Genomic DNA, 25,208 nt, shown 5'->3' with positions numbered 1-25,208 from the left:
ACTACACTACAGGCTGATCCAACTTTGATGTAATCTCCTTAAAACAAGTCAAAGTGAGACTCAGTACTCCCTACAACGCTTGTTCCTGATGTGTGGCGGATGGTCTCCTGAGGAATCTCCTCCCAGACCTGGACTAAAGCATCTGCCAACTCCTGGACAGTCTGTGGTGCAACGTTGCATTGGTGGATGGAGCGAGACATGATGTCCCAGATGTGCTCAATTGAATTCAGGTCTGGGGAACGGGCGGGCGAGTCCATAGCATCAATGCCTTTGTCTTGCAGGAACTGCTGACACACTCCAGCCACATGAGGTCTAACATTGTCTTGCATTAGGAGGAACCCAGGGCCAACTGCATCAGCATATGGTCTCACAAGGGGTCTGAGGATCTCATCTCAGTACCTAATGGCAGTCAGGCTGCCTCTGGCAAACACATGGCTGTGCGTCCCTCCAAAGAAATGCCACCCCACACTTTTACTGACCACTGCCAAACCAGTCATGCTGAAGGAAGAGCACAGGGCACCAGTGGTGAAGTTGCCAATCTTGGTGTTCTCTGGCAAATTTTAAATGTCCTGCACGGTGTTGGGCTGTAGGCACAACCCCCACCTGTTGAGGTCGGGCCCTCATGCCACCCTCATAGTCTGTTTCTGACCGTTTCAGCAGACACATGCACATTTGTGGCCTGTTGGAGGTCATTTTGCAGGGCTCTGGCAGTGCTCCTCCTGTTCCTCCTTGCACAAAGGCGATCCTGCTGCTGGTTGTTGCCCTCCTACAGCCTCCTCCACGTCTCCTGATGTACTGGCCCGTCTCCTGGTAGCGCCTCCATGCTCTGGACACTACGCTGACAGACACAGCAAACCTTCTTGTCACAGTTCACACTGATGTGCCATTCTGGATGAGCTGCACTACCTGAGCCACTTGTCTGGCTTGTAGACTCCGTCTCATGCTACCACTAGAGTGAAACCACCGCCAGCAATCGAAAGTGACCAAAAAATCAGCCAGAAAGCATAGATACTGAGCAGTGGTCTATGGTCACCACCTGCAGAACCACTCCTTTATTGGGGATGTGTGTTGCTAATTGCCTATAATTTCTACCTGCTGTCTATTCCATTTGCACAACAACATGTGAAATTGATTGTCAATCAGTGTTGCTTCCTAAGTGGACAGTTTGATTTCACATAAGTATAACTGACTTGGAGTTAAATTGTGTTGTTTAAGTGTTCCCCTTATTTTATTTTATTTTTTTGAGCAGTGTATATCTATTTAAAAGCATGAAATCCTTGCAGACATCACATAATCTGTAATTAATGTGCAGGAAATCAGTTTTGCTTTGTTCAGTCTTTCAGCATTCAGACAATTTCAGCTTTACTTTCTGTAATAATGTAATAATCTAAACATCTAAATGCCCCCCCCACACACACACACACTAATATGGATCTAATTTTAAACAAGTCAAAATATATACTGAAACATTATTTTGTGCTTTTCTGCTAAAAATGACACTTTCTACGACTTTCTTCATTGGTGGTTTTTTTTTTCTTTTGTTTTCTTGTTTTTTAAACTCCCAATTAATTGACCAGAAGGTGGCACTGACTACAACATAAAAACTTGAAAGTGTAGCTGCATTCTTGCTTTTAGTTTACATATAACAGGTTTTATATTTTAAATACATTTTATCATCGATATATCTGGAATAAATTTTGAATGAAAGTGACATGGGGCAACAAGCCAGTGTACAGTGTGACAGTTCTTCATAAAAAGTGTCTTTTTTCATAAAAAGAGTCTTTTTTTTAGTACATAGTAGTTGGACATGTGGGAAGGCAGTGTTTCATAAATATGTGTCATATATGTCAAATGCAACAGTACAAACAGTCCAGGATCTCAGGAGAAACACATCTACTGTAGACTCCGGTGTCAAGGAAAACACTCCTAAAAACACAGAGAGAGGGCAAAACCTCTTTGTTATTTACCAAATAAAACAAATCTCTGTTTAAATGAGAAGAAGACGAAGGAGATGATCGTGGATTTCAGGAGGGGAAGACACACACACACCCCTGCACGTCGGAGGATCTGCAGTCGAAGTAGTACCCAGCTACAAGTACCTGGGTACGTACCTAGATAGGAACCTCACCTGGAAAAACAACACTTCCAGCCTGATCAGGAAGGCTCACCAGAGGCTCTACTTCCTGAAGCGGTTGAGGCGTGCAGGACTTGAGAGCTCAGTCCTCATCTCCTTTTACAGATGTGCGGTGGAGAGTGTTCTGTGCTCTGGCATCACCGTGTGGCACGGAAACTTCACTGTGTCAGAGAGGAAAGCGCTACAGAGGGTGGTGAAGGCTGCACAGAGAGTTGTCGGAGGTAGCCTCCCAACCGTCACAGACATTTACAGGCATCTACAGATGCAGGAAGAGGGCCACCTGTATCATGAAGGACCCCACTCACCCAGCACACACACTCTTTGTCCTTCTCCCCTCAGGCAGGAGGCTGAGGAGCATTAAATGCAAAACTACCAGACTGAGAAACACATTCCAGAAGTTGTGAGACTTCTCAATGCATAATGGACAAGAGCTGATATTGTAGCACCTTAATCACTACTGACACTTACTGACACCGTCACTTTATCAGTGCTGGTCATCATGCCCTTTTGCTGCTAAAGTATTTGTACCTACATTCTATATCCATACTCCATACTGGTACTCAGGTTGTGCACTCTATTTATTGTATTATTTTATTACTTGTTATTCTGTTTTGTTTAAAAAAAAAACACATTTTTTAAAAATTCTGTTTCTTCGTTATTCTGTTTCTTTTCGCTCCGGGACCGTGTGTGCATAATTTCGTTCCACCTCATGTAAACATGTGATGCAAGTGACAATAAAGCTCCTCGAATCCCTTGAATCCTTGAATAAGCAGCATTGCCATCTGGTGGTGTACTTTTGCAAGTAACAGGAACCAGGCAGCTTGTTTACTGCACAGATGCAGTCCTGCTTCCATAAATACACTTATAAGATCTACAAAAAGAACTTTTTCAAAAACTATAAATCTCTGCAGTCCCCTGGTGTTTTAGGAAATTGTCTTTAAAAAAAAGTTCAGATTCAATCGCTGGCCTTTGGGCTGAGATCACAACACTGGTTTTGTGTGCTCATTTAGGTCCATTCAAAAGAGCCTGAAAAGCTCCAATAGAGCAAAATAATCATTAATGATTCTGTAGTGAAATGTGAGCGTGCTGGTGTCGCTGACCATCCGAACACCTCTGAACATGTGGCCAGGTATTCTTGAGCTACACCCTTCCATTGACATTTCAATCAGATGACTCATCAGGTTGTTCAAGTAATGTGCAGTGCATCACTTTTTACCCATTGTTCAACTGTTATAAAAATGGGAGTGCCCATATTTAGCTTCTAAATACTTTTCAGGAGAGGACACAAGGCCACATGCTTGGCATAGGCTCAGACACATCCACATTTCAGAATGGATGACTGGAAAAAGACCATGATAACTGCTGAATCTGAGTTTGAGATGTCTGGCAGCTACAGGAGGGTGCATGTAGGAGATAAACAGGAGACATAGTATTATGAAAGTAAATGAAGCGCCCAGTCATGGTGAGGAGAATATGCAAGTCTGAAGTTGTCTAGACAACTTAGACTTTGGGACCCTGCTTGGCCAGATTGAGATTTGATATCTGAAGGGTTGTAATTTGAAACTTTATATAATAAAGTCAAACACTGGACCCAATTTTTAGCCTTCTTCCTCTTCTTTAGGGGTCACCACAGTGGATGATCTTCCTTCAGTCAACCTTTCCCTAATATGCTCCTCTGTAACACCAACCGTCTGCATGTCCTCGTTCACTAAATCCATGAATCTTCTCGGCGGTCTTCCTCTTTTCCTCCTGCCTGGAAAATGTTGTCGCACACTTTCTCCTCTGCACGCATCCAAACGTCAGCCTGAGCTGTCCCTCTGATATACTCACTTCGTTTTTCTCAGTGCCACAGTCACCAAACAGTACATCATAGCTGGTCTCAGTTTCAAGCCTCAAGCTGAGAATCTGGCCATCACAAATTTCTTGACATTTTAAAACTAGATGTCATGAGCAACTTAGAAACAGAGGACACTGCACACTCACACAGCAGCAACTATCAGATAGAAAGTAGCCACATACTAAAGCATGGCCTGCTGTATCTTTGATTTTACTCTAAACGAGAGCAAAATTTGTACAATTATCCTCACGTTAAACTCAAAGAGACTTCAGACTAGTAAGCGAGACCATAAACTCATCAGGAAAGTCTTTATAGAGGTTTTATAACCAAGTGAGCCACAGATCCCCCGCGGGTTGTGTCAGGAAGAGCATCCGGTGTAATAAAAAACAATAAATAAATAAAAAAACATGCAGAGCTACCCTCTGTGGCGAACTCCTGTGAATAAAAGACCATTTTTAAGTAGCTGTTTAAAGATCCATGCGCTTTCCCATAAGACTTCTATACCAGGGGTGTCTAACATAAGGCCCAGGGTCCAGAACTGGCCCATCGAAGACTTGAATCCGGCCCACTGACTTTATAAGATGTGAAGACATGCATAGATTTTGAACTTTTAACTGAAATTTTATAAGGTGTTCATAAACAGCTTTTCCTATTGATAAAAACTGCTCATTGCCAGCGGTATTTAAATTACACCAAAGTGATTAACTAAGAGATAAGCAATTACATTTCAGTGAAGTTCCTGTTTTTCTACTATTAGTGAATCTGCAGTTAATTAACAATAACTTTTTTTATAATTACAGATCAGCCTGTGCAATGAACTATCATAAAACGTTACCACCGCTCCCGCCCACTTTACATGAAAATGGGCTGTATGTGGCCCACGATGTAAAATGAATTTGACATTCCTGTTTTACACTACGTACCCTGCTGGCTAATTAGCAAGACTGCAGGTTTAATGTGAGCCGATTTCACTTTTCACACGCCGAGCCTACCTCAGGAAGGCTCTAGTCCCAGCCTCTGCAAGTAAACGTCAAACGGCACGCACAGGCGTGATCTGGAGCGTCTCGTGAAAGCAGAAAGCTGTCTTGAATTAATAATTTTCAATTATCACGAGAGTGTTTTGCTGTGAGGAGCACCTTCATCAACCAGCCGGCCAAAGTATTAAACCAGAGTCCCTGATTAGCTAGAGCAGCTGACCCTAGACACAAACACAGCTGAAAATAATAAGAATCAGCTAAAATTAATTTTCAGTAGCAATATCAGTTTGATTGTGCTCTCCTCGTTACTAACGACAGATCCTTTTGGCTCATCAACGTTCATTTCATGTGTTTTGTTAAAATTAGTGTGTGTCGTCGTTTTGATGTAGACTGAAAGCTTTTATCAAGTCCAAAACTATTTTTTCAGGTGTTTAAAAATGATCTTATCATCCACTCCACACAGAGAAACGCAAAACAATGTGGCAGACATAAACGAAAAGGAAGTAAAGTAAATAGACATCTAGATTGATGAATATCTGAACGCAACACCGCAAGCTCAAGAACAGCTGGGGTATGTTTCCTCTCACAGTCAGATGTGAAAAAGAAAGTGCCCACCAAAATGTAATAAAATGGAAAAAAACAAACAAAAAAACAACTTTGTGGCAAATTAGAGTAGCTACATCACTAAATGAGCTACTTTGCTGTAAAGAAAATGATGTGAAATCAGTGAAAAAAGAAATGCTTTGTTGCTCTTTAGATTTTGGGGGGAAGAAGAGGCAGTTCTATCTCATTCAGTTATTACCTTTTATGCCTCTGAGGTTAACAACTACTCATGTAAATCAGCTGATAAAGCCAGGGGGGAAACACTTGAAATGGCTTTTCACTATCAGAAGAAAAGTATGATTTACTCTTAAATGTTGTAAATATGGTTATAGGAAGGAGTGCGTGTCTGTGTGTTGCAATCACAGGCAGGAAAGAGAGAGAGAGAAATCGCTAGAGTCAGGCAGATAGGCACTCCCTTTTTATTGATATGCTCCTCCACTTCTTCCACCCACAACTCAAGTAAAGGAGGTGAGTAAAGAAGTCTTTGAATTAGCATTTCAATTTGAATCCTGCTTTTAGATTTTAATTGTATTTTTATTTTTTTAAAACACCAACTTCAAAGCTTTTAATCTCTACTGATTCACAGCTACTGATAAACTGTGGTGCATGTTAGTACTGATCAGGTTAGTACGGGCAGCAAACTAAAAATGGAGTCAGTTGCAGCACAGATGCTGCTCACTGCTTTTAATGCTTAGCATGGAGAGAGAAAATTTTCTATGATTTGTGAAAGCAGAAATTCACTTTTGCTGTGAAAAATTAATTCATACGAGGGATGTAAGTTCACTGAGGAGGAATGTTTGCATGCAGCAGCAGAATAGCAGACCCCGGGGTTGAATGAATGTACGTGTAGCAGATTCCTTTCTTGTTAATCATTGCTGTTGCACCTGATGTGTGCTGTGCTTTCATGTTTTTATTAATGACACCATGGAAACAAAAAGCAGAACATAAGGTCAAACTGCCTGTTGAGAAAAAGCTGATATTTGCACTGAAAACCACAACATTTTCAAAGTTAGAGTACAGTGGTTATGATTATTCATCCAATTAGAAAATGCCACCTAAGTGATAGATGATTTTTTAAAAACACCCACCCAGGTGATTCAGACTCGAGTGCTGCACTCACTTTGTTGCGGTAATGCACATTTCCTATTCTTAAGTAAGGAACGTAACTTTAAGAAACAATGCAAAGATGAGCAAATGAACAGAAGGAAGTTTGCGGTGTCATCTTGCTATGTGGTGTGGACATCAGCTTGTCAACATTTTAGGCAACCAGCACATGTGAAATCTGTCTTTCAGTGCAAAAGTTGCACATTTTCCTTCTCCATCAGTGATGAAATTGTTTATTGACAAACAGCCGCAGTACTTTCTGTATTTAACTAACGTGCTGCATTACAGCCCATCTCCAGTTTCGCATCGGCCCGATGGCTGGCATGAATGGGACACAGGCAGGAAACCTATCTAGCTTCAACAGCAGCACCTGGCAGGCAGAGGCCTCAAGGGGAATACAAATTGCAGTTACGCTGCTTATCTTCGTGGTGAGAAATCTTCTTCTTTTTTTGAACTTTCAGTTCAGGAATCATTTCCGATGTAAAATTCACATTCAGTATCAGTTCCATTTACATATATACCTGTGGAGTAAATGCTCCATGTACTGCAGCTACAACAGGCAGGGAGCCTGCTCAATGTAAATGATGATTGTCATGCAAAGGCTGAAAAAGCCACCAGAGCTCATTAAATAAGACCAGCTGTTGGCTCCATCTTCATATCAGTTTCACAGAATGAACCATCATAACAAGCAATTACATAAATTCCTGCAAAATGTCAAGTTGCTGTAAAATTCCCTGAGCCTAACTGCAACCTGGTTGTCTTGGTACCTAAAGGTGGGCGCGCCTCTGAATGGGCTCGTGGTTTGGGCACTCGGATTGCGGAGTCATCGTCATGTGGTGCGTAGAGGCAGTAATGAGGAGACGCGTGCTGCCAGCAGTTTCCGTGTCTATGTCCTGAACCTGGCCCTGGCCGATCTGGTGCTGATCCTGCGGACCCCTCTCATGTTGGGCTTTCTCATTCACAACTACAGCTGGCCGTTTGGGGTCACCTTCTGCCGCATCATCATGTTCCTGCGGGTCCTGGGATTGTACGCCTCTGCTTTCCTCCTCTGCGCTGTGGCTCTGGAACGATGCTTGTGCCTGCTGAGGCCAGTGTGGGCTCGACTGCGACGGCCAGCTTGGGCCGTCCCTTTGGCCTGTGGTCTCATATGGCTGACGGCTACCATCTTGTCTAGCCCCTACCTCTACTTCGCTCTCCTGAAGGAGATTGATGGGAAACACCTTTGCTTGGAGAGCGAAGGGCATAATACGACTTTGTTCGTAATAGAAACTTTAGCAGGTTTCATGTTGCCCATGCTGGTGTTCCTGGGAAGTAACCTGGCTGTTTTGCTCACTATTAGGAGAGCTTCACCTCCAACACCCACCTCCTCCACTCCTTCAATGGCACGCAAGATGACAAGGATGTACCATGTGCTCTTTTTCACAATGCTCCTCTTCCTCACCTGCTGGGTGCCCTTTTTTGTTTGTCGATTTATACAGGCTTTGGCAAAATCTGACTCTCTGTATAAGTCAGCACGCTATGGTAGATACATATCTCTGTACCTGGTGTACATCAAGAGCGCCCTGAACCCCGTGCTCTACGTGTTTGCTGCCAGAGGCTTAGGCCGTGCCATCAAAGCTTCTCTGGTCTCCACCATTGACCGACTTTTCAATGACGACTCCTCAGAGTCCATACGAAGGAAGTCACTGAAAAACTCGCAGATGTAACAGGGAGACCAATAATGTAATCATTTTGCATGTTAACTCTGCATTTCTTCAGCATTTCTTTTAACATGTGCATTTCTCCTCTTGTGGAAATTACTCATCCCCCTTTAAAATGTGAGTTGTGTAAATAAAATACAGAAGTGGAAGTGTTTGAGTTATTGCAAGTGAATGTACTGCAGTGTCTTCCTTAATGAGTGAAGGCCACACATAATCTTGTAAATAAAAAGATGATTTTTGCTTTCATTTGACAGTTTTGCAGAGATGTGATCCTATCTGGACCGTGTATTTCAAGGATCTGGACTGTTATTGATTTGTTTTGAATGTACACATACTTTTTTTTTTTTTTTTCTTAATAGGCTATTAAAAATTTTGAGAATGGGAATGGGAAAGTTTCATTTAAAAAACAAAACAAACAAAAATTACTCCTATGATTTGCCAAAAAGAGCATATTTGGCTCATGAAAAGGAGATTCAGGTTTGGCTGTTGCTGCCAGTTCGTAACAAGAAGCTGCCTCTGTCTGAACATGCTGATTGCGGAGTTGTTATTCTAGGGAAAAAATGAATTCATGAATCATCTTGTTCACTGGTTTATGCAATGTGCACAGCAATGAAAAAAACATTAACATCATTTTGTTGCTAACTTCCTGGCTGCAGGGTAAATTTTATTACACGGAGTTCTCAAAAAGAAAAAACAACCCATACCTTGCATAATCCTTTCAAGAATGGCATGGTTCCCGCACAGAGCGGATTCTCCAAATTTGTAAATCCAAAAGTTTTCCAGATTAAACACATTCCAGTAGCTTTAGTTAGCTGAATGTCTCACAAAGCTTGCAAAACATCAAGCAGCAAGCAGCAAGCAGCAGCAAGATTTGGACTTGTTTTTATTCACACACCAAATCTTCCACTGTAAAAAAAAAAAGTTTAGGCAGCAGGATTTTTATTAATTCACTGTTCAGCTGTGACTTTATTTAATTTTCTGCTGTTTAGCCTAAACTTGCCACAGATGTTGGATATCAGGCTTTTATGTCCACCAAAAGACAAAAAACATCCACATAACAGAACACATAATTAATAAAAAACAAAGTAAAAAAGTAGCTGAAAACAGGAATATTATGCAAACTCAATACCAGCCGACTGCATGGTAAGCAGAAATATTCCACAAAGACGACCACAAATATGGAAGTTAGAAAGTATCAAACCCAATAAATACCGTGCAGCAAATCTCTAAACCCCTTCTTTAATTCTACGTTTCTTCAAAACTCAGTGTGCTACTATTCAATATGCAGCCGGGGTGGAAGAGCCGATCGCCGTGTTCACGTGCCTGTGCAAGCAGCACCTGGTCATCCTCGGTTGGCTTCGATTTCTGCAGAATTTGGCCCAGTTTCTGAGCTGTGGCTTCAGAATCGCTGTCTGGTATAAACTTTCTCAGCAGAGCCTGAGGAAAACAAAAAGTGGCGATTTAAATTGATTTTTTTTAATGATCTGGTCTTTGACTTAGCTTCTCCTAGGAAAGAGAGGCAGCAGATCAATCAGCAGTGGTTATACACACATTAATGCACATACAAGTACAGTTTTTAAAGCTTAAAACCTGAGAAAAGACAACTGTTACAGACCTATAGTGCCAAAAAGTGGCACAGATGCAATTTTCAGGTATGATACTTGCAACCCTAACCTGTGACATTTGGTTGATTTTATAACTAATTCCAGGTAAAACATATTATGAGTGATATGACTTGTGAAAACAGCTAGAACAAAAACAAGGGTTTATTCTGTAGCTGAGTAGATAACCAAGATAACACAGAACCCAAAAGTCACATTCTCTCTCTCTCTCTACGTGCATTTCGTAACATGAATTTCATGTTTTTTCACAGAAGTTGCACCACAGAGAACATGTATAGGCTTTCCTGTTACATGGTAGAGGAAGTGCCCACTAAGCGATTTAGAAATGCTATTCATAAAAAAAACAAGGAACAAAATGAACTTTACCTTTAACGATGATAAGTGATATTGTGCAATTTGGTTAAATCAAGCACATTTCAGATGGTGTCAAAGTGTGGGCAGTGCCTAGCTCTGAAAATAACAACACTTACTCACCTCCAATGTTTCACCTTTCTGAGAAGGAAGACAGGGAAGTTTGAGAACAGCTCGTTCACTTATTCGTAAAATCTGTGAAGACCAGAAAAAGGGGTGCTGTGTGAGTTTGAAGTAAATCATTAAAAACCTTCGAGTCTGTGATTCGATGTGGCTCTGGTGTAACATTCCAGGCAATACTTGATATTTCTCCAGAATAGGTTATGTCAGATTTCACAACAGCCACAAAATAGCCACATTTCAGCCAAACATCACGAAAAATTCACTGTTACGGTGAATTTGTAACAAATGTCTAGACAAATCGGTCTAACAGCCCCACGATGGTGTCGAAACTGCAGTTCACCACAACGATTTCCTGGTCACTTCAACTGTGACATCTACTATTATTAAATGACCCATTTACTCTAATGTATGTCACATTAAAACATAGTCATATAGCATACATACCTGTAGCAGATCATCCATAGTCAATTGCAAAAAAAGACAAAAAGAAGGAAAGAAGAGAGAAATGTTCAAAAAGGGAAAATTCAGATCAAAGAAATAAATCGACACAAAAGGTTCAGAATTTGAAAAACACACGAGAGATAGTAACGAACAGTTTATCAGGTAAACCTGTTCATCTACTTGTTAACATAAATAACAGCCAATTACATGCACATTCGGGGATGCAGACATGATCAGTGTGCCAGCTAAACATCAGACTGAGCATCGGAATGGGGATGAAAGTTGAATTAAGTGGCTTTAAACATAGCATGGTTGCTGGTGCCAGACTGATCTGAGTATTTCAGAAACTCCTGACCAGCTGGGATTTCCCCCGCACAACCATCTCTAAGGTTCACAGAGAATGGTCTGAAAAACAGAAAAGAAGCAGCAGTTCTCTGGGTGAAAATGCCTTGTTGATCCCAGAGGTCAACGGAGTATGGCCAGAGTGTTTAAAATAACTTGGTTGCTATTTTAAGACTGCTTGAAAATAATAATAAAGTCAGCCTGTTTAAACCTCTGGTTACAACCAGGGTATGGAGAAGAATATATCTAAATACACAACACGTCAAACCAAGACCACAACAGGGGCCAACTAAGAGAAAGAAACCGAGGCTACAGTTCACAGTCTCACCAGTTGCCCGGTAGATGAATCAATATCTGCTAAAGCATTCAAATGGCAGGGTCAGTAAACAACATGAAGGCATGGAACCATCCTGCCTTGCATCAAAGCTTCAGGCTGGTAAGGTTGTAATGGTGTGAAGCATATTTTCTCGGCACATTGTGGACTTCATGGTACCAATTGAGCATTATTTAAACGCTACAGAAACATCGTTTGTGAGCATTGTTCCATGTCCATACTTTTATGACCACCATGTGCCCATCTTCTGATGGCTGCTTACAGCAGAAGAACGCAACATGTTGCAAAACAACTCTATCAAACTGATTTCTTAAACATATCAGTTTGTTCACGGTCCTCAGATGGCCCTAACAGTCATCAGATCTCAGTCTAATACAGCACCTCTGGGATGTAGCGGACGATGAGATTCCCAACATGGATGTGCACTTTGCCATGACAGCTGACTCTCACAGCAGGACCACAAAAATTGCTCAGGAACAACTCCAAGAATATATCAAAGAGCCTGAAGCATTGACACTGGCCAATATTGTGAAATGTTCTGTATCAGCTAGTATGAGGCATGAAACGGATGTATTGACAACATTCACATCTGCTGCGACTCCTCAGTGTTTGTGCACAGTGTTTTGTGGTTGTAGGTGATAACTTTAGAGTAAAGAGGATGATTCAACCATGAAAAACACAGACAATGCTGTAATGCTTCAATAGATAAATTTGTGTTTATATTAATAGCATCATATAAATGCTCATAACAGCTGGTGTTTCACATTTTCACTAAGATGAAAAGATCAAATTCAAACCTGAATTAAAATCAGGACAGCACTGATTGGAGAATGTTGCAATAAAGACAAATAAGTATGCATGCTTGTGTGAAATAATTTGCACCTCTTTAGCTTTCTCCTCTTCCTCCTCCAACTGGTCCCTCAGCTGTCTGCACGAGTGCTGCAAAGACTCGGTTTCCTCCTCCAGCCTCTCCAGTGCACGAACCACAGCCCTCAAGTCTTCCTGCAAAGTCAAAAAGAAGACCTCATGTAAAACCACTGATACCTTTCTCGTGTTTTAGGACTCTGAGCTATTTTTTTGGTTTTTGGGGTTTTTTTTTTAGCATGATATGTTATTTTTTTCTATGACCTGTCACATCCCAGTGAAAAAGCAGCAGTTATGTTCATAGATTTTTAGACAATTTCTCCACTGTGGATTTTAAACCAATTAATTAACACATGATCAAAGTCCAAACTTTCATATTTAATTCAAGAATTACAGTCATTTTTAGACATATTCCCCATTTTCATAGGCTCGAAATTTCAATTCAACTCACTTTTAGCTGTAAAGCACCAAATCACAATAATTTTGTTAAACAGAATGATGAATGCACCGACCACCAAAGAGGTCTAAATGTCCACAGAAAATAGGTACAAATGACAGGCATGATGACAGAATTATTTCAATGGTTAAAATCATCGAACCAAGTCAAGAACACTCTTGAGGATGTAAGCATATCATCGTCAAAACCAACAATCAAGAGACACCTTAATGAGTAATTTGCACCTTGCTGGTCTACAGAAAGGTGAACAAGAACAAGAAAAGGTCAGACTGAATCTTTAAACAGATGACACCAAGATGCACTTGTGTCAAAACAAATTAAAAATGTAAAAAAAGCAAGTAAAAATGGGTGCAGAGAGAGGAAAAACAGCTCATGGTCTGATGAATTTGTGGAGAGTGTTTTGTGTTATGGGTCCATGTGGTTGCCAGGGAAACTAAGTCACTAGTACTTAAAGATGATAGGACTGCTGTTAGCAGCAGCAGGATGAACTCTTTAGTGTATTCTATTGTATTTTTATTTTGAACAAATAATATACAACAACAAAAGAGAAAAAAAGAGACAAAAGAAGCAAAACAAAAGGAAAATTTAAAACAATTATTATGAATAACTTGCATGTTCAAAGTAGGAAGAAGCATAAGCTTATTTAATCCCACCCCATTCCACTACTTAGTAACCAATAGTGTATACTTTTTCTTCCTGTTTCTTCCATGTTGTTACATGTATTTTTATAGCCCCAGTAACAAGTCAAAAGATACAAATTTACAGATCTATATACATATATAAACATACTTGTGCACCCACACACATATATACACATCCCTATAGTGAAAATAGTCGGGGAGAACACCCCATTGTTTAACTTTACGTGCCTATATTCTCTGTTCAGATTGAGTCAGTTGTAGAAAAACTAATCATACAGCACTTCACAGTGCAAATAGAAAACTAGGCCTGCAACGATTCATCGAGTAATTCGCTTATAAAAAGAAAATATCTTCGACACAAATTCTTTGCTTTGAAGCTTCGTTTTAACACATGGCTCTGTAGCACTCTGATGTGTTAAATGATGTAGGAAGTCTGACAACATAAAACCCACGCACCGTGAAGAGCAAAGAGGCAGAGCCATTACTGAGATAGTAAGCTTAGGTAGAGTGAAAGAAAACGTGTTTCCAACGTTGATTTGTTGATTGAAGCACCTGATCAACAAATTCCGACGTGAAGAAAAGCAAACTTTGTAGCTGCTCCATCCATCAGTGTTTCTTTTACACAGTGAAAATCAGTAAGCCTCCAGAAGTTGTATTAAAATATGTAGATGAACTGTTAACTTAGTCTAATAACACGTTTAAATAATACAGCTTTCTGAAGGCTGATGCAAGCCGTCTTATTTTACATGGAAGCCATGCCTACAGCAAACATTGGCGTGTCCAAAGGGGGGTATGGGGTGTACTAGACCATATTAATTTTAAGGCTTTCGTAACATTTTCAGATTGAACATGAAACAGTATAAAATACTGTGTTAATTAAATTTCATTATTTAAAAAAATAAACATTGATTTTGAAAGACCTGTGTTTTTTGTTTTTTTTTAAATATTTGTTATTGCTCATTAGACAAAAGTATTACTCGATTAAATCAGTGGAATTATCAATAGATTGCTAAAATTAATGACAGCTGCAGCCCTAATGGATAATAAACCAAAGCATACTGCAAAAAAGCCAACAGTTTCTCAGGCTAAAGAAAATTGATTCTTCAATAGCTAAATCAACCCAGTAGAGCATGCTTTCAATTACTGAACACAAAAACTGGCAGAGCATCTTAAAGGAGGAAACACAACATCTGGTGCAGTCCATTAGTTCTACACTTCAGACACTCATTGACTGCAAAGGATTTTCATCCATGTAAATAATAAATCATTGTATTACTAAAAAATAAAATATAAAAAAAAATCATTATATTATAAAATAAAATTGGCTACAATTCATAAACAGTTAAAACAATGAATTAAAGCTAAAAGTCTGCACTTCAGTCTTGATTGGCTGATTTAAAATTCGCTGTGGTGTTGTACTCTAGTAAAAATTAAAAAAATCGATGTGTCCTAGTTTACAAACATGTTGACCTAATTTGTATCAATCACTTTTATTGTGAGCAGTTAAATTCCTGTTTTGTTTTGTTTTTTAACCCCGTCCTTCCTCTGCTCTCACGTACAGAGAGCTGAGTAGGTGCTACTTGAGAGCAGAGAAACCACAGCACACAAAGTGAAAGAGACTTTATCTCACTGGTGTCAAAGACCACAAACAGTCTAACCATAAGGTAGGCAGTGCAAATCATTTTTCACATACCTGCTGAACAAACAGAATATCAATTTGCAGAAATGTGAAAACCTCTCTATATCAGTAGGTTTTGCACAGATGTATCAAGTTCATGGCCACATAAATCTTCCAACAAGAGACAGTTTAGCTTCCAATCAAATCCTCCAAAGCAATCCAATCATTTTTTATGTTTTTCACCTCCAAGATGCTCAGATTCTTCTCTCCATCCGCTGACTTCTTAGTCTCGTCCTGGTGATGCCTGAATGAATGCTCCAAATATTTTTGTTTCTGCACTGGAACTTTGAGTTGTGCACACTGAGCCAGGAACCTAAAAATGGGTTGGAAAACACATCAGGAAAAGGCAACATAAACTGCAGTTTTTTTTAATTAAATCTCAAATGATGATGTCTGAATTAATAAAAAAATTAAATAGAGGATTATAAATGAATAATTTAATGAGGGTTCATCAGCTTTCACTCAATCCTTATCATTGTGATGCACACCCACACAGGGCAGGGCCCTGCTTTGTGCGCAAGTTCAACAAACACTGAGCTGATGAACTCTGAGTTTCTGGTTCCAGAAAGTCCAATCGGTTACAACACAACAACTGATTCATCAATGATCACTGCGTTGTGTCTAAATATACAGACCAGTTTTTTTCAAATGGTGATTGCTGCAGTAACATATGCCAACTGTTTCAGTGCAGGGGATTGGCTAACAACCTAATAGCTGTCTTATCTTAAACTGCACTACAGTCACCATCTAAGCTTGTCATGCTTTTTGTTTATTTGTTTGAATGTTTTGTGGTGCTTGTTCTCATTCTTGGTGAACTCTGCTGTCACTCCTTTTCCTGTTTAGCCCAGATTTTAACCATTATTCACTATTTGACCTACATGCAGTTGTTTTTGTGTGTGTGTGTGTGTGGGGGGGGGGGATGATGTGACGACTTCTTTGAGTCCCTAAATTGAAGCTATGATTATTATTGTTTCTTATATTGAGAACATGACTGTTATGCTCTCAGTGATCCAGTCAATAACTGCTGCAAAATAGTAGTGAATCGAGCTGTGTTGATGAGACATGTAGTGACTTTTCTAGGGACATCCACATCCGGTTACAGTGCAGGATATGTTTTAGGGTTTCAGAGTAGTTTGTGGTTATGACTATTCATTTATCACAAAGGTATAAACTGGGTGTAAGCAAATACCTGCGGACACAAACGCGGTATCATAAGTGCTGAATTACTATCCAGAGATAGTGTTACACCCAATTTTTGTTTCAGGGAGCAATCTAGTCTATAACCTATAACCTAAGGGTTAACGAAGTCATACTTTTCACTAGACCTGCTTTCTGGAACAAAGCCCAGAGCAAAGCCACGATCTGAACATCATCAAGGTAATTATGTGGAATGTAATGAAAGGGTGTGAGCCATGCCACACCTTTAGCCACTCTTCTGGTCTTAACAAAGCACCGCAAGGCTTCTAATGTGCTGACTGATGGGGTACATAAGCAAACATCACACAAGGCGTGTGACGTTTGTGTTATGTGATAGGCGTTTAAGTGCTGTATATTCCTAAAACCAACCTACACAAACTTAATTTCATGTGTGACTTAAATTTAAAGTAAAAAAATATCCAACTGCATGTTGTTTATTTATACATAATTTAACTGTAATTTCAGACTTAATGCTCACATGGTTTTCATTTTCTTCAGATGCTCCTGGCTTTCCTTCTTCTCTGTCCGCTTCAAAGCAAGAGTTGCTCTGTTAACACGGGGAAAAAAACAAAAACAAAGTGTCCTTACAAGGTAAATTTCCTTGCTATTATTGCACAGTGTCAACAGGAAAATCTCAGAAGGAGCTTGAAGTATATGTCAGGTTATGGTTAAAAATAAGAGCATTCTGCTTCTGATTTGAGACTCACAGTACTGATAAGTCCATTATGTTCTCCAGAGCAGTGATGGAGGACCTGGACATCAGCGCCCTGTTCTCCTGGACTTTAGCTCTTTTAGGGTTAGGAGAAGACCCTCTTTCAGCTTTTAAAAACAAGATCCGCATTAGAAAATACAAAACAAATACAAACTTTACAGTTTGCTGTAGAATCAGAGGTATAAGAGCTGTCCTAACCTTTCCTCTGTGATGGTTTTGGATGGATGATCTTGGCTTGGTCCTAAAGTAAATGAAGGGTCAGAGGCAACAAGTCAGCCTGAGCTGCTACAGATAACAACGACGACAGCTGGAGTGTATTTACTCACCCGACTCGTTGTTTCTGCTTTTTCCTTGTTTTTCCTGTTGGGTGTTTTTGATGGGGCCCGGTCAGAGCCTCGTGTGGGTTTCATGTTTGCTCGTGAAAATAAACCAAAACGTTAAGCTAATGTAGCTGAAACAACATGACAACGTCTGACTGCCAAAAGTGTCTTAAGTAACAAGCACGAGCTTTCTTAGTGAAACAATTAAGCCTTAATTATTAAAGGCATAAAACAAATTGTACATAGTTAAAACACAATATAGTTATTTAAAATCTAAAATTGGCGTTATTGACGCCCTGCTTTTTCGCGCTGCTGTTTTCAAACTCCTCAGCTCGCATGCGCACAAGCATCAATGGTTTACCCGGAAAGTCGCTTGTCAGGCAGCTGTTCAAGACAATAATGATGTTGCCGTCATCCAAAGGCCGAAATAAGGGACGGTAATAAGTCTGACTAAATTAGTTACTCACTGGGACATCGATAAGGTTAACTGCCTTCCGTAAAAATTTAAAACAAACCCCCATGTGAGCAAAACCTGGACCAAATCGCTACCTGTGAACGCCAACCCGGGGCTAAATTAACCCTATATCCGCCATTTTGGGGAAAACTCGCCCACCCACTGCTTGTCTGTACAGTATTCCTCCTTAAAAGGTTTAGATAAATTAAAACATACTTCTCCAAATCTACGCAAACTATTTATTTATTAACAGATACTTTAAAGGTAAATATTCTAAAAGATTTAGGGATCCTGTTTTTCGATGTATTGTTGATAAAGAACAAAATGTTAAATTGTCCATATACATACAAGCTTTCAAGAAATCTACCACTTTCATATCAAGTTTGTCTCATTTTGTGCTTTAGTTTTACACAAGGCAGCATTTTATATTGCGACTATAGTGGTACAGCTACTATATTAGGGTGTAGATAGGCAGCTGCAGTAGCTTTAGCAGTAAAATATCATCTCTACAGAGTTTTAGTATTTACAAAGGTTTCAACTGAAGGTTTTTACAAACAAACTGATTAATGGGATTGAAAAATAATGAATTAATCAAATAGTTTGTGGCCTTTTAAGTGACAATAAGCAAAGATGAGATCCTGAGGCCACTGAATGAGATCGTCTTTCCTTTCTTTACTATATAAATTAAAAATTTCAGATTAATTAAGATTTTGTTCAGAGACACAAACCTAGCTTTTGTGGTCTCAGCACCCAGTACACAAGTTGAGACCAAGATTGGATAAATGTCAGCGCTGTATCAGAAAGAGCATCTGGTGCATCTGAGCCAAACCAAGCTCTGGAAGCAAAGCAGCACACTGGTCTCAGTGTTACCCTTAGCTAATGTGTTTATGTCTTTCCAGCATGGAGTCAGATTCCAGTTAAGTTGATCTGCACTGACATTATGCCTCATAATCAAGGAGAAACAAACCCCAGGACTGCCTGCAGCCTCTAGCTTTATATGGATATGGTAAGACATTAAGTGTAAAAGAATCATTATAATTCACACAAACAAGTAAACTATGATTTTCAACTGTATAGTCCACAACACTTCCCAGGGTTCCTAATTTACCTCAGCTGCATGACTGACAGTGATTCATCGAATAGTAGAGAAGTTCAGGTAATTTAATGGCTAGTAAACAATCCCATTTGTTCATCCAGAAGTACAGTACAAATGAACGAGTTTCCTGTTTATGAGGACATGTCAGGTCAGCCGACGTGTGTAAGCCTGTGTGCCAGGACAGCCTAGATGCAGTTTTTCCCCTGGCTGTGCGTTAATGCCAAAAATCCAGGACACTCTCTGTAACACTGAGCACTCAAAGTTTTGTTAGCTTGACAATGTGCAGTTAACATTCTCTGCATATATTTGGGGCATTATATTTCTAGTTCATGATCTTTTATAGCATGGGATGCATACTTTGGTAGCCAGTAATGTTTGGCATAAATTACAACACTTATAAAATATCTTCATTTAAGTAACCGGCTATGCTTTAACCCTACCTCTCCAAGATAGTCAGTCTGAGCTGTCCCTCAATGCTGATGTTGTCCATTCTTGTCACTCCCAGTGAAAATAAGATTTTCAGCTCTGCCAGTAAGCAAGTGCCCTGACGGTGGTTTCGCCATCATAACTATTAATGAGTAATTAATGAGTGAGCAAGTGCCTTTCTGAACGCCACAGGGTTAAAGGGGGAGAATGAACATTGTGTGTTTTTGAATACAGGAAGAAACAGAGCTCCTGAAGCTGGAGGAAACCCATAAAAGCAGGGAGAATATTTTCAAATTCCACAGACACGGGAACAAAGGACTCCTGCTGTGAGGGATCAATGCTAACCACTGAGCTGAGAAGCCACAAGTTGAAGATTTCATGTTCCCCACTTCAAAGTGTTGCTCATCATTTTAAGAAGACAGTAAATATTGGAGCAACCGACACACACCATGTGGTTTAATCTGTACACTCAAATCTATATTTTCATGTAAATGTTTAACCTTTACATCTTATTTCCCCCTATTAGACAGAAATGAGTTAAACAGCTAACTGAAAATGAGCCACAGCATAACCAAAATGCCAGTGGCAGGGCACCCCGCCAGCTCATGAACCATCACAACTTTGGTGAAGAGCCATTAAGTGTTTGCAAGTTTCACTAACATTTGACCAATACAAACCCTTATAAACTGTGATGAGCACAAAAAATAGACAAAAACACCACTTTAAGAACATGATATATTTGCTAACATAATTGGAAAAACACACAAAACCCCAAAAAGATAACAGAAGATTCTGAGATAAAACTCAAAGATGGAGCATTTCAGAATTCTAGAATCTTCTTCACATTACAACACTATTAAATTTCAGTCCCTCGGGTGTGTCACACCCTCTGTGGAAAGTGAAATTTGCCCGTGAAGCGTCCGTGGTTGTGCAGGTCGAAGGGGCTGAGCACCCTCCTGATGCCCAGCATGTTGCCCTGTGCGATCTTCTTAAAGGTCCAGGGATTCTGGTTGTTCTGCTCCATGTCAGCTTGTTTCTTTTGCAGGGTTGCTAGACTCTCTTTGCTCATTACCTGGAATAAAGACATGAGAATACTGTTAACACAGAGAACCAGTGGGTAAAAACTGTGGTCACTTCTAATCAAATCACATCATCTGAAAACAATTCAGACTTTATCTCCCACCAGTGCATGCCTTATCTGTGATCTCACCTTCGCAGGAAAAGGAAGCTTCTTTGCCACTTCAGTCAAGATGTGCTCGACCTCGCCCAGCTCCACCTTTCCTCCCACCTCCACGATCAAACGTCCGTAACGAACCGGTGTCACGTAGTGGTCGATGGCTCCCTTGCCCCCACCCATGCGCTGACCCAGACCTTTCCGTGTGATGGGCTTGTAAGGGGCGTTGATCCGCCACATTGCAAACGTGGTCCGGGCATCCATCTTTCGATTGATGGTAAGACGCATCATCTCTATATGACCCCAGTGGAGGTACCCGCCTCCCATGGCCTGTATATCAGATCAGAGAGAGAGAGAGAAAACAGGTCACTTAGTGTTATTCTCTATTTTTTAATCATTAAAAAAAAATATGGCAGCACACAGCTAAAACCAGGCAGCAACCCGTGAGTCTGTTTAATGCCAAAAACTGCAGTCCCTTAAATCAATCCACATAACTTTGGCACAAAGCATTCTGGCACAAAAAGCGGCTTTGTTTTCCATCACTCACTTTCACCATCTACCCGGGCCAAACATAAAAATATCTCACTTCATTTAAACTGTGTAAAAGTCTTAAAGTTACCATGTTGTGGCCCTGTGTGACAGACAGGTGCCGTTTCATCTCATTTAACCTGCAGATGTACTGTTAAGTTTTTCCAGCAAGTACTTTTAAAAGAAAATATCTTGAGTAAAATAAAAAAAGAACCAGGTTGAGTCACCTTTTATTTTATAACTATAAATCTTGGTCAGCACTGAACAAACGAAATGTCAGGGCACTTAGTCATATCCTGTAAAACATGCACCACTACAGCGGTTTATCTGAACAATGAACAGGTCCATAGACACCTGTCAGCGATATCTAAAGTAAAATAAATGCGCCCACCACAATAGCGTACTGTCCCGTGGTGAAGGTATTTGCAGACTTAGCTGGTCCCTGGATATCCCACAGCTTCTTTGCCTCTTTCTTGGCCTTTTTTAAGTTCGGCACCTTGTTCAAAAACTTCAGTTTGGGCTTGTCCGGCAGCACCACATCTGTAGAGGATAAAAACAGGCACGAAGGAACACGTCACATATTATCTGCTACTGAACACCAGAACTGAGGGTGCTGGATGCAAATACAAAGGTTGCTATGTGGAGAAGGGTTGGGATTGGAGCTCTAACTGCTATACTAATAGTCCACGCAACACTCATGGTGAAAACTGCACCTCAGGCACAATTTCCTCCATGAGTGTTGTGGATCAGAGGTGACCTTTTCACAACAGAAGCGAGTGAATTGACGCATGGAAAGTGTGAATTGTGTTGCCATGACACATCTAGAAGAAATCCAAACGCTAAAGATTTGTACATCCCTGCTACAGACACATTTACGTCAGCAATATACGCCCGACTGTAGGAAAACTATATATGTCTTCCCACTGTTCATGTTTACATTGCAGTGCAGTCTGATTGGTGACCTTTCCAAATCTACAGTGAGATGAACGTGTTTTTGGTTTCACCTTTTCAATTTTGAACCTGTGCATAGCTGAGGAAAATGCACAGGACATTATTAGAGATAACAGGGCTGAGCACTGGGCAAAATGGTCTGTGTGGCACCTCTGTGCTAACCAAGAGGGAGCATCCTTACAGGTCAGCACAATCAGACCTCTTCTACAAACAGTAATTTCCTTTTTTTTTTTTTAAATCCAGGTCAGTTTCATTTTCACATGAATCATAACTACTGACTCACGCACATCTGCTGGTATATCCCTCTGCATTAGTCTCCATTAGAGAACACTGAACTCTTATAGTCTGAGTTGACTGTGCGTTTGCAGATGTTTTACGGCGTACCGGGAGAGTTTCTGTGAGCTCTTGTATTCGACTTGCACCAAATGCATCATGGGAAAAGTGCTGAGAACAGAGCCGCTGGGCCTTCTGTCAGCCGTTTTAATCCACAAGCATGTCACCTCCACTTTCCCCTTTTCTCATGAACAGGAAAACTGTGACTGCTAAAACCACATCCCAGCACATAGTGGATTTCTTTTTGAAACTTTGCAGGAATAGCACCTTTGAATGGCAGCGCTGGAGCGCACTGGAACAGCGGCCTTCATACAGATCACAATCTGTATTAAACAACTGGGATTTTTGAAACAATAAATATATTTCATGTTTTCTTAATAGGAGAAGTCAGCATTTAAAGGCCCGCAGGTTGAGAGTTGGGGTTACTTTTGAAAGCTTCATGCTGTGATTTAAGTCATGGTTGGGGTTGTTTAATGAGAATGAAGCATAACTCAGGACCAGCAGTGTAAAGCCATAAAAATTAGGCAGCCTGATGCAAATTAGTGAAAAGAAGATGAATAATTACCACTGTAATCTGGAGGGATTTCATATGTCTTCAGCCCTGCAGAGAGGACTTTCAAGTAGCCGTGCAAAGGACCTGTGGAGTAAACGACACATGAGACAACTGTGCAAGGGAAATTTTGTGGTTTTCAGAAACAAAACAAGTCTTACTTGTGTGGGCTGTTATATTTACGAAAAAAATTCTTTAAGCAAGTCTGTGGTGGACTTGTCCTCATCTGAAACTGATGTTGTCATGTCCTGTGTTGAAATCTATTCATTGGGTGTCCAGCTTTGAGAGGAAGTCAGCTGCTCTTTGAACATGTGCGGCTTATTTTTAACTGCAGGTTTCTCGTTTGGCATAATGTAATTATCATATCCTGTTGAATAAAATGAATATGGCATTTCTGTCATAGAATTGCTTTGCATAGCCAAATGTCTAATCACTTCAGTAAGCCTCGGCGTTTAGAACGGGACCTTTGGGGATCCAGGTCCTGTCCAAAAAGCTCACTGTACCCCTTCAGCTGAATTCTACTAATACACTTCCACAATCACATGTGAATTTAAGTCAGTCAAACAGTTCGGTCATGTAAAACTTTAACCCCACAAGCTTAAGTTAAATAATCGGTTAACAGTAGTTTTAGTGCTCCTGCAGCAAACCAAGCTCACTGAGGAGGACTGTGACTTTGGAGCAGACCTGTGCAGGTTAGACTTGGGAAGTACCACTCATGACTCATGTGGTCAATTGTCAGCTTGAACAAAAGTATATATATTTGATTTCAGGTATTTTTGAGTCACCTAAAGAGCTCACTGACTTCGAGGGTAGTATTGTAATAAGATGCCACCAGCGCAACAGTTCTGGTAATAAAATTGTAGTAACTGTGTTTGTCACGAAGTGGTTGACCAAAGCGGTGCTGCAAAATGCCATGGCGCATGCCGAGTGAAAAATTGCCAAAGCTCTGCTGATTCAATAACCTCAGAGCCCCAAACCTCATCTCCTTACCATCAGCTCAAAAACTTAGTGCAAGAGGCTTTAAGGTAGGAGTTTCCACAGCTGACCAAATTATGTAGTATGTATGTGTGAGTGGCTCAATACTTTTGCCCAGTTTTAAGGCAAGACCTCACTCAAAAACTGCAAAAATAGTGGAAATGTGTTGGAAGACATTGTGCACTTACAGTCACTGTACAAGTGTGTGGTGAGCTCACTGATCCACATCGGCACCAGAGAAAACATCTCTCCTGATTTCTCTCTGTAGTGTTGTGACTTCTTCTCTATGAGCCTACTGTGTACGGTGTGGTTTAAAGTAACTTGTGTATGCTTGAATTTGTTGTATAGCTGGTAAAGGTGGCTCAGTGACCAGGTTTACTAAACCTTACAATACTGACTCTTGCGACCCTCTTTTAAATATAAATGTAACGAGTTTTTAGCGTATAACAGCGGTGCATTACTGCACTGTGATATACGAATAAACTCACTCTTTATTTTTAATTGTCGTTTTTATTGGATTTAATTTCATAATGGCACAGCTTGGTGACTTGAGCCAAATACCCCCCTGGCAAAGCTGGCTGCCCGTCTACTTCATAACCCTGGCCAGGACCCTGTCTTCACACACCGCCTTTCTTTATAGGCTAACTGTGTAACGTTAGCATGGGAAAGGAGTTTAGCTGCAGTCTCGTGTCCGTAACCTAATCAATCTGCCCTGTTTCCACCTTTACCTGGAGGTTAACGCTATGATGAGGTTAACATTAGCTAGCTTGTATTACCTTGTAGGTGACTGCTGGTTTGACAGATTCCGGTCAGCCCGCCGGCAGCAGCTTTAATGAGGGAGAGCATGATGTTAGCGTTGAAATGGACCCTACAAACAGACAGTCATTCCGTGTGGTACATGTATGAGCATTTTAGGTGTCTGAATAATATAAAATTCTACAAACACCACGTTGGACACAAGGTCGCTGCCATAGCGGAGTTACTGTAAGACTTCCGGCAGAAAAAGAAACACTTCCTGTGTTCCTGTCTTTCACAATAAAAGTAACCCTCTTACTCGCTTTTATTATTTATTATTATCATTAATCTGATATATTTAATGTGATATAAACATATCACATTAAAGTACAAAATCTATTGTGGTATTTGATTTATATACACATTTAGCACATGAGTTCAGGAGCTGACATCGTAAAAATCTGCGTTAACACTAAAAAGGTCAATAGATCTTAAACCTACTTCTATTATCCACCTATAGGGGATTTTAGACGTATGTGCACTGCTCTA

At 40.4% G+C, this 25,208-nt stretch overlaps 3 protein-coding genes and 1 long non-coding RNA gene across 4 annotated transcripts; 2 read left to right on the top strand and 2 right to left on the bottom strand.

Moving 5' to 3' along the window:
• Window positions 1–5,872: 5,872 nt before the first annotated feature.
• Window positions 5,873–8,736, top strand: LOC100711569 (C3a anaphylatoxin chemotactic receptor). Its single transcript, XM_003445768.5, has 3 exons — window positions 5,873–6,019; window positions 6,944–7,083; window positions 7,429–8,736. The coding sequence occupies exons 2-3, from the start codon at window positions 6,970–6,972 to the stop codon at window positions 8,359–8,361; spliced, it is 1,047 nt and encodes a 348-aa protein (XP_003445816.1). The 5' UTR covers window positions 5,873–6,019; window positions 6,944–6,969; the 3' UTR covers window positions 8,362–8,736.
• Window positions 8,737–8,928: 192 nt separating this feature from the next.
• cenpq (centromere protein Q) lies at window positions 8,929–17,776 on the bottom strand. Its single transcript, XM_005466886.3, has 8 exons — window positions 17,444–17,776; window positions 17,316–17,358; window positions 17,113–17,224; window positions 16,884–16,952; window positions 15,392–15,521; window positions 12,451–12,570; window positions 10,452–10,523; window positions 8,929–9,792 (listed from the first exon to the last, which is right to left on the bottom strand). The coding sequence occupies exons 1-8, from the start codon at window positions 17,525–17,527 to the stop codon at window positions 9,601–9,603; spliced, it is 822 nt and encodes a 273-aa protein (XP_005466943.1). The 5' UTR covers window positions 17,528–17,776; the 3' UTR covers window positions 8,929–9,600.
• Window positions 17,777–18,770: 994 nt separating this feature from the next.
• LOC112846227 (uncharacterized) lies at window positions 18,771–20,329 on the top strand. Its single transcript, XR_003219095.1, has 2 exons — window positions 18,771–18,897; window positions 19,648–20,329. It is a non-coding gene; the product is annotated as an uncharacterized LOC112846227 (long non-coding RNA).
• On the bottom strand, window positions 20,135–24,942 carry mrpl16 (mitochondrial ribosomal protein L16). Its single transcript, XM_003445714.5, has 5 exons — window positions 24,701–24,942; window positions 22,965–23,036; window positions 21,507–21,655; window positions 20,624–20,917; window positions 20,135–20,485 (listed from the first exon to the last, which is right to left on the bottom strand). Exons 1-5 carry the CDS (start codon window positions 24,768–24,770, stop codon window positions 20,294–20,296), a joined length of 777 nt encoding a protein of 258 aa, XP_003445762.1. The 5' UTR covers window positions 24,771–24,942; the 3' UTR covers window positions 20,135–20,293.
• Window positions 24,943–25,208: the final 266 nt, after the last annotated feature.

The sequence above is a fragment of the Oreochromis niloticus genome, linkage group LG1 (assembly GCF_001858045.2).
Source record: "Oreochromis niloticus isolate F11D_XX linkage group LG1, O_niloticus_UMD_NMBU, whole genome shotgun sequence".
Classification (NCBI taxonomy): domain Eukaryota; kingdom Metazoa; phylum Chordata; class Actinopteri; order Cichliformes; family Cichlidae; genus Oreochromis; species Oreochromis niloticus.
Note: the sequence above shows the minus strand (reverse complement) of the source record. Positions and strands in the feature narration are given on the sequence as shown.